Source organism: Chenopodium quinoa, unplaced genomic scaffold (assembly GCF_001683475.1).
Source record: "Chenopodium quinoa cultivar QQ74 unplaced genomic scaffold, ASM168347v1, whole genome shotgun sequence".
Lineage (NCBI taxonomy): Eukaryota > Viridiplantae > Streptophyta > Magnoliopsida > Caryophyllales > Amaranthaceae > Chenopodium > Chenopodium quinoa.
The window spans coordinates 1,081,474-1,097,369 of record NW_018742651.1 but is presented as its reverse complement, the minus strand read 5'-3'; the positions used below and the strand labels follow the sequence as shown (position 1 = coordinate 1,097,369).

The 15,896-nt window shown below is 35.2% G+C and overlaps 1 protein-coding gene and 1 pseudogene across 1 annotated transcript; both read right to left on the bottom strand.

Annotated features, from left to right (window-relative positions):
• Positions 1–274: 274 nt before the first annotated feature.
• On the bottom strand, positions 275–12,450 carry LOC110722065. Its single transcript, XM_021901300.1, has 21 exons — positions 11,612–12,450; positions 11,332–11,504; positions 11,055–11,225; positions 10,826–10,936; positions 10,661–10,738; positions 10,214–10,410; positions 10,068–10,128; positions 8,413–8,487; positions 8,159–8,236; positions 7,715–7,777; positions 7,558–7,641; positions 7,265–7,443; positions 6,978–7,017; positions 6,755–6,898; positions 6,524–6,643; positions 6,213–6,425; positions 5,030–5,206; positions 3,527–4,205; positions 2,204–2,412; positions 1,828–1,963; positions 275–641 (listed from the first exon to the last, which is right to left on the bottom strand). The coding sequence occupies exons 1-21, from the start codon at positions 11,850–11,852 to the stop codon at positions 493–495; spliced, it is 3,378 nt and encodes a 1,125-aa protein (XP_021756992.1). The 5' UTR covers positions 11,853–12,450; the 3' UTR covers positions 275–492.
• A 232-nt stretch (positions 12,451–12,682) lies between these two features.
• LOC110722006 lies at positions 12,683–14,834 on the bottom strand (annotated as a pseudogene).
• Between the last annotated feature and the right edge of the window lie 1,062 nt (positions 14,835–15,896).

The window sequence follows — 15,896 nt, the reverse complement described above, 5'->3', positions numbered from 1 at the left end:
ATGTTGATGAGCATATACTTCAATTATATTTTTGCAAAGATTGATACTGCGTTTAATGTTTATGTTAATTTACATTATGCAAATCTTTTGATTAGTTCATCTGTTTAAAATTTCAATAGTTCAATATCACATTCATTGCATCGGATCGAACCTTAGAGGTTTAAAGTTCGAGAGTGTTTGGGGATGGGATTCCCTTACCATAAAGCAATTACCATAGTTATAGACTGCGTAATTAAATCAAACAACCAATCTTCAAAAGTGGCGAAAGGGTATATAGATTCAAAACTATATATTGATCCTAGTTCATACATTGCTTATAATATATGCAACAGGTTGCATATGAGCTAATCCAAACTTGATAACCACTCAAGGGTAAATCACACAAATAAAATAATGAAAAGAATCAACTGAGAAATATGGCTTGCAAAAAAAGCTCCTCTCTACACATTTTGGCTCTAATTATGCACACAAGAGTAAGTTATATCAGTCAAATTACTGGTTGAATCCTGTGAATTCCGGAAACAAGCTTCGCAAGCTTGAAATAAGTTGTGGAGACAGAGCCTGATTTTGTACAAGAGTTTGATGGTATCTTTCCAGGAGAGATTGCAGAAATATCTGTGGATCAAGCTCTTCAAGCGAACCTGTATAAATCACAAAAAACAGAACTGATCAATAGGTTGATAGCATCAGGATGTCTGTTAGCTTGTTCAGGGCAGCATGAATGCTTGATCAGCTTAATGAATTTGTTCGAAAAAGATAACCTGTGTTCTTGGACTCAGCCCTCAGGTATAGTTGTATATGGATACAAAGTCGAGTGTGGGACTTGCCATAACTCAATATTAGGACATGGGGGGAATGTCGGGATACTATTTTAAATTCAAACAAGGTGATAGGATTATACAGTCTTTGAGTACCCCTTTTATTAAGAATATCTAAATTGAGGATAATACATCTAATTTCATCAGCAAAATAGGGGCAAAATGCAATTATTACTCCATAATATGGTTTGATGTCAACTAATTTTTAAAAAACTTTTGGATGCACCCATCTTAATACTAACTCAAGACTGCAATGCCCAAAAAGAGAGAGAGATTGACACTGTATTAACCTAACAGTAGATATGCATCTACACCATGTAGGTTAATTGCATCAAGATATAGTGGTTTGATGTCCTATTTGTAATTTCAAGAGTTAATCAGGATTACGTAAATGATTTATTGACCTAATGAAATCAAGAGTCAAGTATGAATTCCACATCTATATCCTTCTCATTCAGCATGAGTGTGACAACAAAAATGCCAAGTTGGAGCAACATCTTAAATTGATTATGCTGAAAAGGCATCACACAACAAAATTTGATGTCAACGTTTTATACTCCAACTTGTGAGACATAGGAAATTTTCTCCTTCTGGCTTGCATTTGTAGCATGCATATGAATTGGGGTGCTAAGGTCATCATCCTTGCATAGTTGCATCTAAAAGACTTTGCCCTTCCATGAGCCACTGCACACTATATCTCCACATGTCTGTATGCACCTGTTCGGCTATTTTTATCTTTGTTTAGCCCATCAGTGTCATTCTAACTACTTGTCTGATGATCTTTTGCACTAATTATGAGAAATGGTCAAGTTAGCATTGATTACACTATAGAATAAGTGGGGAAAGGCCGAAAGGGGAAAATAAATGTTAAATTCTAAAGTATGCATTATCTTAACAGTAAAATTCTTGTAAACATTTTAGTAAACATTTTGTCAATATTTTGTGCTCAAGTGGCAATGTTTCTCTAAATGGTAAAGTGATTTAATAGATTAAAGAGTAGATGTCTAACCCAATTCAAGTTCTTCATCAAAATCCTCCGAGTCCCCTTCTTCAGCAAGATCTCCATTTTCCAAAGCCGCAGCAGCCTCAGCATATCTTTCCAGAAACTCTTCTTCAGTTTCTTCTTGTACATCATCATCAGAGTCCTAATTTTACCAATTAGGAACAGTATTAAACAAAGAAGTTAAAAGCTGGATAACATATACTTGCAGTTGAACTCTTATCAAAATTCCCAATTAAGCACCCAGTTGCCAGTATAGCTATTTCATTTTCAAAGATGCAAAATGTAATGCAATGTAATTTTACTCCTCTGAATCTTAAGTGAGCAACAAGGATGAGCTGGACAACTAAAGTTAGAAAGAAAAGAGAAGCAACATAAGTCAAACCTCATCATCATCATCATCATCATCAGATTCCTCTTCCTCTTCATTTTCCATCTCTTCATCTTCAATTTCTTCATCCAAGTGATTTGCTTCCTGAATTTCTTTCAATCGTGCAAACGCTGACAAGAGCGAACTAAAGCATTCCCATAACAAGCCACTAGTTGGGCTTCCCACAGTTAAAAGCTGTTCAACCACCTTGCCAAGAGTGATAACTGAAATGAAGCATGCAATAGATAAGCACGGGGTAGAATAAAAAGAAAAGAAATTTGCAGATTGAGATATACTATGGACAGCTGGCATATTTCAAGTGTCCACCCTTGGGAGGTAAGAGAGGCGAAGGGGGAAGGGGGGGGGGGGGGTAAGTATGACATTCCAAGCTCAAGCATGTAGCTTGTATTGTACAAAAGAGGATAAACCCAAAAACTATACAGGATATGAAGAAAACTATCCTAAAATTTTTGGTACTCTAACCCATCTATTAGAAACTGTAATGCGCCTTACAAAGTTATGAATCTTAAAAGATCTAATTGACTAAATCCATTGTTAACATTTGAGTTGGAATTGGAGATACATTGTTGCTTGCATGTTGATTGGTCCCAGCTGTATGAACAAAATAAATTTGTAAATTTGTGTCTAGCAGGCTAGCAGCTATGTAACTCCTGACTCTTCAAACATCATTTCACCTCAAGTAGCTGTGTCGTGTACTCAGACATGATTATGACACTTGATGACTTAAAGACTTCATTTAAGATCAAAATCATGCAAAAAAATTTATAAGATGATCATGTATGAACACTTGTACCTGTGTGTCTGAAAATTTTAGCCAAGTTCGAGTAAAATAGTCTAGCATCAAGAAAAAACTTTGTGGTACTTCAACAAAAAGCTAATATTGTATCCAAACTTCTAGCTAATGATGGAATCGTACATGCCTAGATTGGTTCATGTGTTGGTGGTGGTTTTACTGTTGTGTAGAATGATGGTTACCTTATTATTATGAAAATAGAGACCAATCCATTATGTGCAACTTCAAGCCAATAACCAATGTAGCTGGAATAAATCCCTTCCCCACTTAATCTATCCAAAATTGAACTATGGACAATGAGATTATAGTACTTCTCTGTTAGAATAATAGAAGAAAAGGAAAGGCTTGGTAATTTACAAGAATCAGAGCCGTCAAATTATCAATAGCACCAAGAAAATCCGTGCACAAGACACACAGGTGTACTGTTGTTGATGATCAGTTCAGTATTATAAATGACCATATTGCAGTGCTACTAAACACAATGGAAAATAACAAACAGAGAGCTGAAGTGAAAAGAAACCCACCAACTAATTTAATTTCCGACTCTGTTGTAGTGTTTGGTGTGAATGAGATGGAGGAGATAGAGTTCACAGAAGATACCCAGACCATGAAACCACCTTTTTCAACCTTTTCTAGAACTGACTGGACAGCATCTGGATAATACAAATAACATGATGATACCGCAAGCAACAATGGTTTCCAAAGTGGACAAGGTTTACTTTGAATATCTTTGAATCTAGATGCTGCAGCCTGACTAAAAGCAATTACCAATGAACGCTTGACTTCCTCTGTATCAGAAGAATAACATGGAAGATGAAGAAGGGTATGTACACATGCACAAGCCCTTGATGCTGCAGAAGGATACTGTGAAATGGCTTCACAGACAAATGCTGCAATATTTTCAATGAGAGATTTTTCTGGTACAGGAGGAGCTGGTGGTGGAGACATCTTAGCGATGAAAAATTTCGGCAGGCCAAGGTTCTTCTCTAGATTAACAACCTCCTTAATGCAGTCAAAGACAGCCAAATCCTCTACTTCTTCCCAGGAATGCCAATCTGCTATAATTTCAGTCCAAGCTAACAAAAGTTCTGATACTTTGAGTTCCAGAAGAGCATCATTGTTGGTACTGGACCGGATGATGAACCAAAGGATTGTTGATGCATCATCAATGCATGAATGTGGTGAAGTATCATCATCATCATCCTGACCATTGTCACCACTATCAAAATGTATAAACCTTTTCTACAGTTAAATTAAGACACGCAAACTTTTAAGTCGAATGAACTCCCCTATCTTATTGATAAAAAGTAAAAGGAAACAAAGAATAAAGGAAGATTGTCTTCAAAAAAAAAAAGAATAAAGGAAGATTTAAACTAAATGACTCATTAAGAAAAACAACCAATTAAACACTTAATGGACTACTCAGACGTGCTATAGAGGTAAAACATGGGTATGTTTCTAACTGCCGTTCTCAGCCAGCTTTGATTTTACTCTAACTACTAAAGAATATTATGAAAAGACTGGTAAGACAAAATAGACAACAAAAAAGTACATTATATACAAGTTGATACAACTAAGTCTACTCGTACTTGGTGTGTCCAAGTCAAGGAATTTGCTAACTGAACTTCTTAAACAGATTATTCTTCTGAACTACTCATGAAGCTAATAAAAAATAATCATGTTGTTCTAGTAATTAGAATTTTACTTAGGCAAATGACGGAAAGTGGCCTATGCATTTTGATCATATACTTTGTACATTGTCTATAGAGTAGAAAAGAGACATTGTTGTTACAACATCGTATGATATCAACATTAGGAGATCATATCGAGAGAGGCATATACAACATTGACAAGGCAAAAAAAGGGTGGATAGAGCATTAGAACAGATAAGCACTTTCATGTAGATAATGCACAGAAGGTGAACATGAAAAGATTTGTACACCATATATGAAGGCCATTAATGCAAATAGTTGACTAAATCGATGAGGTACGCAAAACAAGTGCTTATATTGCAATTTGACCCTCACCGATATTTCCTTGGTTACAAGCCATGCCTGTTGCAAGAGGGCAGAAAAGGCTCTAGCCATAGTTCTCTGATCAGATTCCCACTTTGCACTTATGTGGTTCTGTTCCTCTTCTTCAGGTATCGCGTCTTGCCAAGATTTAGCCATTACAGATAGTGCTGCAAAGCCCTTTATAACTGACTGCCATAGGTAAGAAAGGATTATTGCTAAGATTTCAAAGGATACTAACAGGACAAAAAAAAACAAAAAAAAAACAAAAAAAGAGGCAAGCGGCAACCAATGTTATTAGGATTGGGATCCTAATTTGGATTAGAAGGGGTTATTGGGATCGGATCATAAGATTGGATAATTAGATTGTACAATCCTACAAATTTAATTGCTTACTCACAAAACTCTAAAAATTAGTATTAGCTTTTTGATTGCTGATTAGTAATTGATTTGCTTGTATGTGAGTGTTGATCTTCTTCTGCAATTTGCTTTTGTGAGTTCCGAGGAAGAAGCAACAGAGAGACTAAATAAATATCTTTAGGAGTCAAAGGACAGATCTCTTGTAAGTGCTTAAAAAAAATCTAACAGTTCGAAAATTGCATTTTCATGCCCATCAAGCAGTATTCTAAGGGAATGTTAAGTTCATTAGAGGATATCAGGATAGTGATGACCTTTATGAGCCAAAACAATCATATGGGCAATTCCAACGATCCAATTGGCAATCCTAAATGTGTGCAACTTTGAAAATTATGCAAGTCATTTTGCTGAAGTACCAAATGAGAATTCAATATCAATTCTATTTGGAAGGCACATTTAATGCTCATATGGCGAGTCAGTGACAACTACACTAAAAAATAGCCAAATATAGTAGTGATGATTCAGATGAATTGTCAACAAATTTGCCTAATCTTATTTTTTTTTTTAAAAATCCCCCTGCTGTCGACGACAACCCCCCCCCCCCCCTCCCCCACCCCCCAAACCAACCAGTAATATAAAAAGCTTTCACAGATTAAACCACTTAAGGAATGGCTTCCAAAAACTCTCTATTAAGACTACAATTTGGATTTTCTAAGCATACAATAGAAACTGAATCAATAAATCCTGCTCAATTACATTATCTTGGCATAATTTTTGTAAACGTCTTAAACACTAATAGACCAAAAAAAATAATGCATTGCTAGAGGAGGTCAGTACTTACTTGAGGCCATGGCTCTATATTGGAAGGCATATACTTGGCAATTGTATCAGCCAACTGTGATACAACTAAAGGTATATGAACTGCTACCTCTTTCTCTCCAGCCTCAACCACAGAGCTAAGTAGTTGAAATAGCATGGAAATCTCTTCTTCATGACCAATTCTACCAACTACTACTTGGAGAATAGGTAGCCAGTCAGGTGGCAAGTATTCACTCTGCAAAGTGTTGTATATATATTTAAGAATGAAGGCTCAGAATAGAGGGAAAAGTAAAAAACAATAAGTCAAGTTTACTTCTTCAGAAAGGGAATTACTTCAAGAATCTTGACCACTGCCCCAGCAGCACTTGCTCGCACAGGGTAACAAGACACGTCTTCGCAATCGGGTATCGTCAGTGCTTTAAGCAATGCAGAATATACATCAGCTGCCATATCCTGTAAACCATAGTCGTAGATTGGATATTTGAGACTTAAGAAAGAACACATTCAGTTGAGCGCTGTGACCATGAAACGAAAATTTCATAAAATTATAACTAAAATACTAACTTCAGGTAGAGAGGATGCTAGCTCTCCAAGTATCCAGTTTGCAGCAGCAAGCAAATAAGGGTGGGTTATGGAGACCTTGTAAAGTGGTAGCACCCGATGTCTAATTAAGGTTGCTGAGCGTTCAGGTTTTTGCTCCCCTAAGAACTGTCAATAAAAATGATAAAACAACCATAAATAACTGTTACATCAGAACAGATTAGGAAAAGAAAGGAGATGTTCTTACATCCTGTAGAGCTCCATACCCCATGAGAACACCATAATAACTGTCATTATCATGGGAACACCATAAGAAAACAAATGTAGGGTGACTACGAAAGTTTTATACAATACAGACAATCTTCACAAATGATTAAGGAATTGCTGTCAGAAGTTTCATCAGAATAACACCAAGGAAACACCCTACCAAGTCATAATAGAACTCCAAATTAACAGAGCGTTGGAAAGTGACAAATATATAATTAGTCGGTAGACTGCCAACTTGCCAAACAACAATGGTACTCAGAAACTTACTTATTTGATATACTAACGTCAGATGCATTTGCATCACTAGGAATTGGAAACTTTGACAGAAAAGGAAGAACTAGCAATTCTCCAACTGAACAGAGTTGGTCTTTTCCCTTCTTCTTATCACCCTTTTTGCGTTTTAAAGATGACAAAGAACTCTGACTGTTAGCCACCACCGGAGGCCCCTGCAAAACTTAAAAGATAAGAAGCTGTTTCTGGTTTTTTATCTTGAACAAGAAATCACACTACATTTTTACTTTCAGAAAACGCAAAGCAAACTTATAGGACTCTTAACTGACCTTTGACATAGAAATGACACCAAGTAAATTCATAGCACTTTTTCTGGCAGTATATAAATCCTCTCTCCATCCAGAAATTTCTTCCTAAAAGGCAGTTAACGCCATCAGCAGAGCATCTTGTTGGGCGAAGCAAAACTTTAAAAAATAAAAAGCATACCAGCTCAGATGGTAAATTCTTGCTTAAGAACTCATCTGCATCTTCTTCCCATTCCAAAATATCCTGATACAAGTACGAAACAGCAAGAGGAGAAGTCTCAGAAAAAACAAATATATGTAATAAAGAAAAAAAGAGGATACGAAGGTGGAATGGTGAGCGCTATAAGAATCTGCGTGATAAGGGTGATTTTATTTGGTAAATGGATCCTCAAACAAACTCATATTTCTAATTTCAGCACACAATTTTATCTTATTATCACTATCATATTTTAAAGTAATAAAATATTTAGTATAATGCTATATTACTCATCACACAATATGTCTGCCTTGGACTTAAACTATCAGATGAGGTTGAAACTACCTGATTATTTCACCTCTAAGACTACATATTTGAAAATTGAAATAACTGAAAGAAACGATAAATATGTAAATTTGAGAAATAAACCTTTGCATTCATCATGAGCGCTGGAAAAATAGCTAAGTCCAACAATGATGAAAAATGGGGTGAAACTAATCTCCATCCCTGCTTCCAAATGACGCTATCAGAATACTGTAAGGGAAATAATAACTAAAAGTACCAGATACAACCAAAAGAAAAAATAACCCTGCACCAATTGAAAGCTATCATTATGTAATCCAGAAATTGAATATTGCAACATCCAAATAGTTCTCAAGTAACTATGAACTGTAGAAGCTCACCGGGCCAGTCTCCAGGATATGAGAAATGACGTCAAATGCCAATGAGATGACCCTCTCTGATAAGCAGTCCAGCTTCTGCATAAGAAGAATAAAAAAAAAAAAAAAAAAATCACTTCAGAGTATATAATATGACAGATCACCACAACTGCAAGAAAAAAGTAACAAATTAAACATAGATATGTTTTAAAAAATAAACTGAAAAGAGAACTTATGAACAAAGACTATAAATAGCTTGCTACTAATGGAATACTTGGAGTAATTGGTAGGCTACCCAGTGAGAAACATTTGAGTTGCAGGAAAGCAACTGATATAAAGGCAATTAAGAGATGCAGACACCTCAGGACTGGCCTGCCCCATGAAGTATTCTACCGCAAGTTGGAAGTCTTTTCTTTATTACTTTGTTATTAGAATTTCTTACTTGAGCCAACTGTTTGCAGCCATATTCAATGCAAGAAAAAAAGAGGAAAAGTAGTGTTAAGTAGAAGCCTGGTGTTTAAAGCAAAGACATGACTGCATTCAGGGGAAAGCTTAAAGACTGTTGTGTTGATGTTTTTCCCCTTCGTATATTTATTTATTTGAAGTTGAGAGAAGGGAGTTAAATTATATGAGCATGGAAACTTCCTGACCTGTTCCATTAGTTTTTCTCCACAACATTAAACAGACAAGGGAAAGAGAAGGATTTTTAAGCCTGCCTATAGCAAAGGATACCCTAGATAAGATGAGGCTATAGAGGTCTTCTGCTATTCGAAGAAAAAGGCAAAGTAACATGATATAGGATTTAAGAAAATAATGCAGATGCACCCTAGCTCCAAAGTACTTGAGCATCTAAATTTTGAACAGTGTAAAAAGCTTAAAAAGCCACGCCACAGGCACTTAGCCACTTCAAAAGATTATATTGGCTAAGGGTGCCTCAAGGCTCATTTAGACAGCTATTAAAACCATAAAGTTTGAGTTCTTTATAAAACCAATCTGGTGTTCTTTTTGTCGTGTGATATTATTACTAGAAAAATTCAATAATTTTTATAGCTTATGTTTACTATGTAGGATTCTGTAGACTACTAGACCATATTCTTTAATACAGTTTAGTCAAAGAATGAGCATTTTACATCACTTGCACAAGTCTTATGACCTCTCGCTTAATAGCTACACTTTTATCATCGAAATGCACCCCATAATACTTGTTCTTAAATGTGGGTCTTATTGAGACCCTAAGATGCAATATTTAAATTCACCAGACATTATTTCATCTTTATTAAATTTTACAAATATTTCCCAGAATTTTATGTTACTTGCATTCTTACCTATTGCTTCCCACCTCTCATTTCTACCTCTGCTTATAGAAGTATTATAATTTCAATGTGGGAAAATTATCATTAGATCCGACAATTTTTAGTCTTCCATTGTTATGATCCTTGACATGACAAAAACATCTCTAATATATAATGAGCCTAACTAACAATTTATTCAATTAGCATGGACTAGAAAGAGTCATTCTCTTTTAATTGCTTTATAAAAACCAAATAGAGTGTTTAATCATCACATTTTACCAAACAAGAATTACAAGCATTAGAAAATGCTTACAATGATACAGCACAATAATCTTCTTAAAAATAAAATTGCAAACAAAGTCAATAAACAAACAAGTGAAAACATACACTGATATTGGAGCTACATCTGGCAATATGCAGAACACATTTCATAATATCAGGCATCAACCTGAAATAGTGAAATCAATAGGAAAAAAAAATGTCAATACGAGTTTGGAAAGTCTGCACACGAACCGCAATCACAATTAACTTACTTATCAGAATACTTTCTGTGTCGAGTAACAAGAGCACAAAACATAAGCAAGATCCTCTTTCCAGTTTTTAGTCTTACTTGTTGACTGCCTTCAGAAGATACTGATTCCTCTAGATTTAATGTTTGTAAAAGGCCACATAAGTCACCAGAGAAAGAAGGCAGCAGAGTTGCAACAGAAGTTGGCATATACGACCTGACCTAAATATCCAAATTGCAATCAGTGTTGATAAGTAAATCGACAAAAGTGTGTTTATGCATAAGTTATTGGACAATGGGTAGAGGAAAAAAGGGATAAGCAAACAAAAATAGCTACAGCAACTATTTTCATCTTCAGAACACTGTTATTATTATAAAAACGTTGGTTAGTTATTTGAAACTTAACAACAAAACTTTAAGAGATAGCATCAGGCACCGGAATTACCACAAATAGAGATGTTAAGCTACTTACAGCGAAGTATGTGCATTTGCACACAATTAGAAGGACATTCTCCCTCTCTATGTCCAAGCTTCCTTTAGTAGCTAAAGCCTGTAGAAAAGTTACCACTATTAGACATTATAAGGGCAAAGCTGAAAAGCAAGAACGAATTGAGAACAGCAGACAGAAGCAATGAACCTTCTCCGCAAAACCATGAAATATAGCCAACAAAGGCACCAAAATATCATTGGCAATCTGCTCCAGCTGCGGTGGGACAGGCTCTTTCGCAACTTTTGGATTCAAGAAGTACTGGAGAACATTACAATTATATTGTAAAGAGTGAATTCGAGACGAAACAAGTTCGCGTCATATGAGTTTATCCAACTATCTACAAGTAACAGCCAACAGTTGATTGTATCATAATTACCTGAAAGGGTCTGAGTAATGCTTGAAGAGCTTTGAGCGCGTTAAGTGTTTTCAACCCACTATTCGCATTTCCACTAATAATGTCACTATTTTGGATAGCATAACGAACTTGTGGCACAAGCTCAGGCCATTCATTTTTCTTCACAAATTCAGCATCAACAACAAAACTAAACTGCAATACGAAAACGAAAATTCGACTAAATACAATTTCGTATCATGCAAAAACAAAGCTCAATTAAAAAGGAAATCTTAAGATCAAGTTCAAAAAAAATAGGTACCGCTTCAACCAAGACTCTAAGAACCGGCAATTCCGCTCGAAGCAACGATTCGAGTAGCTTCTCCTTAAAATCCTTACTAAAAGAACCAGATTTTCCTTCGCCAAAAACATTTCGTCTAATCAAATTCTTAAGATAAGTAGCAGCAGCTATTTTTTGACCTTGATTTCCATCTCCTACACCATCAATCAAATCCAAACTTATCGAATTTCAAAACCACAAATTGAAATCCAAAGTATAACATACAGAAAATTGAATTCTAGAAAGAGCAGAAATGAGTTACCATTGACGATGGAGAGGAGTGAGAAAGGAAAATCGGAGGCGGCGGAAAGGCAATCGAGTTGGTTTGTGGCGTTGTGAACTACTTGGCCGTCGAAATTGAAGGTTTCATTGAGAAGTTGAGCAATTCGAACAGTGTCCGCCATTGATGAAGAGGAGAGAGAAAACCCTAGAAATTTGGGGATTTTGGAGTAGTAAGTGAAAGAGGGTAAATGGCGGGAAAATGATGGGAATTTATAAAGCATTGATTTTAATGTAAAGCCGGGAAAAAGTGTTTCGTTGTTCAAAACTTCAAATGCCGTTATACACTTATACCCGTTACAATATTAAGGGATCAATGAGATGTCAAAAACTTACCCCACGGACTCAATTTAATCTACCCAGATTGAGAACTTTAAAATTCACACAACTTAATCGAATAGACCCAACCTAAATACCTAATCGAATTCGAATGAATACTTGAATGGACACCTCTACCGGATTAAAGACATACATGATTTTTTTTTTTTTTTTTTTTGGACAAGGGACGAGAAAGAAACTAGCTCATAACATACTCTATAAAACTACAATATTTAAGCAGTGAAAATCAACGATGATTAGTGATTTCACAACAAGTAGAAATGAAATATTTGCAATGTTTTAAATTGGATTACTTTGAATTCAGAAAAGAAATTGACTTATTGAAATTATCGCTTTGTAAATAATGTAGAGTACTAAGTACTAGTTTTTGGTTATGGACAATAAATTATCTTATACAGAGATTCATATGCTCCTATTTAAAATATGTTCAATTCAGACTATCTAATCGAATACGTAGTATTTGTATTTGCTCAAAACAGGCTATCATCAAATTAGAATTCTATTATTATATTTATTATCATTAAATATCTTTAATTTCGTGACTAAAATACTAAAATTTCATATGTGAACAATACACATTAATACGAATCTAATAACATCTCGGACTTTTTAATAATTATTATTAAAGATTAGTGTGCGAATAATGTCAAATTTAAATCACATTTGAAAATGTAAAGTAAAAACTAGAAATGACATGTTCTTATGTTATTCTTACAATAGAATAATTATTGATCACATGAACCTAAATAATTTGCAAAAGGGGGAAATTAAAGGGGCAATAACTTAATTAGGATAAGCAAAAGCAAGGAAATCAGGGTTGGACTCTAAAGTTTGCATTTCTTTCTCCTCTAACATCAACCAAGCCTCAATTCCATCACCATTAATAGGATGACAGTAATCAGTAAGGGTGAAAAAGTTCATAAACCCAGGAGGTGGTTCTTTCCCGTCCGTGGGAACAATCCACGTAGGCTTTCCGAACCCGAAATCCGCCTCATTGAACCCAATCTTACACCAGCTCGTAACCCAGAAATTGCCCTCTTCATTCTCCATCCCACCTCGCAACTCAGCTTTTCGCTCAAAAATAATGGTTTCCGCCGCATTTTCCCCTTGAAAAGCTGTACTAGTAATTTTCTTGCTAGTATTGGATAAAGCTGAATGGATTTCATGCATTAACAAGCTCTTGAAGCCTAGAGTTGTTACTACTTTTGTGAAAAACTTGGGTGCGTGCCAGTGCGTTCGTGATAAGGTTACCAATGGATCCTCTTGGGAGTGGCGGGCTTAACCTTGACCGCATGTTCACAACAACCGAGAGCTCTGTTTGTTTAATTTGCACTCCTAAAGTAAGCCTTGCGGCCAAGGTTTGCTCCCAAACAAACCCTGCCATGACCTCGAATCTCGTAGGGTTTTGAATAAGCTTACTTATTGCCTTGGCCCTAAGGTTGCTTATAGCAATATCATCGAATATGAAACTTTTGATGACATTGGTTGAATTTGATTTTATAACAGGGGTCTCTGAAAAGAGATCAGGCGAAAATATGTGTTCCGAATTAAGAAGTGGAGGAACTGCATTGACAATAGCTTTGAATGAAGTCGGGTTGGACCAGGTCCTTCAATCGATTACTAGCAAGGGATGACCAATGCTTAAGAAAGATTCCTAGTGAAGCTGCGTCAAGGAGTTTATGGAGCATGTAGCATCCAATCACCACCCGAAAACATTGATCTGAAAAGCTAAAGGTACAAAATCTGAGACTGGTTTCGACCCAGAAGCTTGTAACTCTTCAGGAGGGAGAAACTTGGTAAGCAAGCTAAGCTTATGAGGTGATGTCATGACAAACGAGAGATGACAATTGACTTTAGTCTCAATAAATGGTATGCCTTTGTGGTTGCAAGAAATGGTCGACTCATCTAAGAGTCGACCTGCAAGAGGGAAGAATTGATCAAGTGTTTGGCTTAGGGATGTTTTTAGGCCACTTATATCAACCCCGCCTTGTCGAGTTAGGGAGTTGGCAGTGTAGAAAAAGAGCATGGGCACATGATAGGTATAGTAATTTTGATCGAGGAGGGAAAGGGTGAACGTTGCGGGATTAGAAGGTGGTGGAAAGGATGGTTTTACCATCTCTTTCGATATTATATTCACCTCTACTTCAAGTTCATTATCAATCAATAATATCAAGTTCTTTCCCCATTGATAATGAACTTGATTTATGTTCTTGCTTTAAAATTCTCCATTTCTTATGAGACCTTTAAATAGACCTCAAGCCTTTTAGTTAAGGGGTCATTAATCTAATGCCAATAATTTGATTTTTAAAATATATTTTTAATCCTATTTTCTTTTTTCTTTCTTTTTTTTTTTTAAAGAGCTGCTAAACACCATTGAAGATGGAATCAGATCTTATATTATCAAATTATTAAGCATCTACTCCATCTACACATGTTTTTTAAATGATCTGACGTGAATCTCATTAATTAGTTAGTACTAATGTACTTTCATGCTTAAATTATTGGAGTAAGCATTTGCAGAAGTTTCTTGGTTTTGTGGAATAAAATCTCCTATAATATTTTTATTAAACAAGTATCCTTCTTGTCTAGCACGTTTATCAGTTTATGTAATGTTTATATATACGCGTAATATGATAAGATCACAAGTGTTCTGACTTGCTACATACTAGCTTTTTTCTCTTATCTTCTTTATAATGTGAGTTACGTCACATACAAACAACGATGAGATTTTAATGCATAGGTATTGGGGCAAAAAAAAATCAAGAACATTGTATGATGAAGGCAAACCATTAAGAACACTATACGATGAAAGTAGTATGTACTCCGTACCTACTGGATGGTATATTATCGTACTCACTTTGTCCCATTAATAAATTTTAAAAATTTCTTCAGTTAAAAATTAATAATAAAAATTAAAAAAAAATCTATATGCTTTACTAATATTAAGTATCCATTTAAATAAAATATTATATAATTTTACCATAATATACTTACTACCTCCGTCGTTATTTGCTATAAATTAAAGGAATTTTTTTATATCTTACAAATAATACTCATTTGTTACGAATAAAAGATTCGAAAGTAGTACTTTATTTCCTTTTTTCATATATACAATACTCCAACATTTTAATTTTGTGTCTCTAAGGACCTGTTCACATTTACTGAGCTGAACTGAACTGTACTGGATTGAACTGATTGGAGCCGAACTGAACCGAACTGATTGGAGCCGAACTGAACCGAACTGATTGGAGCTTAACTGAACTGAACTGAGCTAAAATGAATATTCTATAAAAAAAAAGGAAATTAGGAGCTGAATTGAAGTGATTGGAGCTGAATTGAACTGAACTGATTTGAGCTGAACTAAACTGAACTAAAATTAAGTAAATATGAACAGACCCTAAATAATCAATTTGTCCTTAATGTTTATCCCTTTGGAATTTTAATAGATTCCATGAAAAGCTAGAATATCAAAATATAACATACTCAAACGATATTTTGTTAAATTCGTTTTTATTTTAAAATTCTTGTAATCAAACTTTATAAACTTTGACCATATATTCTCATTATTATATACAAAAAAAGGCACGGTAGATATTGTTAGATATAAATTTACTTCTTCATAAAGTTTCATATGTTGTTGGCCACACAGTGTGGTCGGGCCTAGTTGGTCGGTCAGGGGTAGTTCAACCAAGGGTTATTCGGTCGGTCAGGTGTTACACGGTCGATCAGAGGTTACTTGGTAAGTGTTTTGGTGTTTGTCAACTGGCCACACGATGTGGGCAGCCACACAGAAAACATGCTATATTATTACTTCTTATATAGTAGTTTTTGTTAATTTTTAATTAAAGGTATTGATGTTCAAAGATTTTTTTTTTGAAAACCACATAAAATCAAATAGCTAGACATTTAATTTGGGATGGAAATAGTAC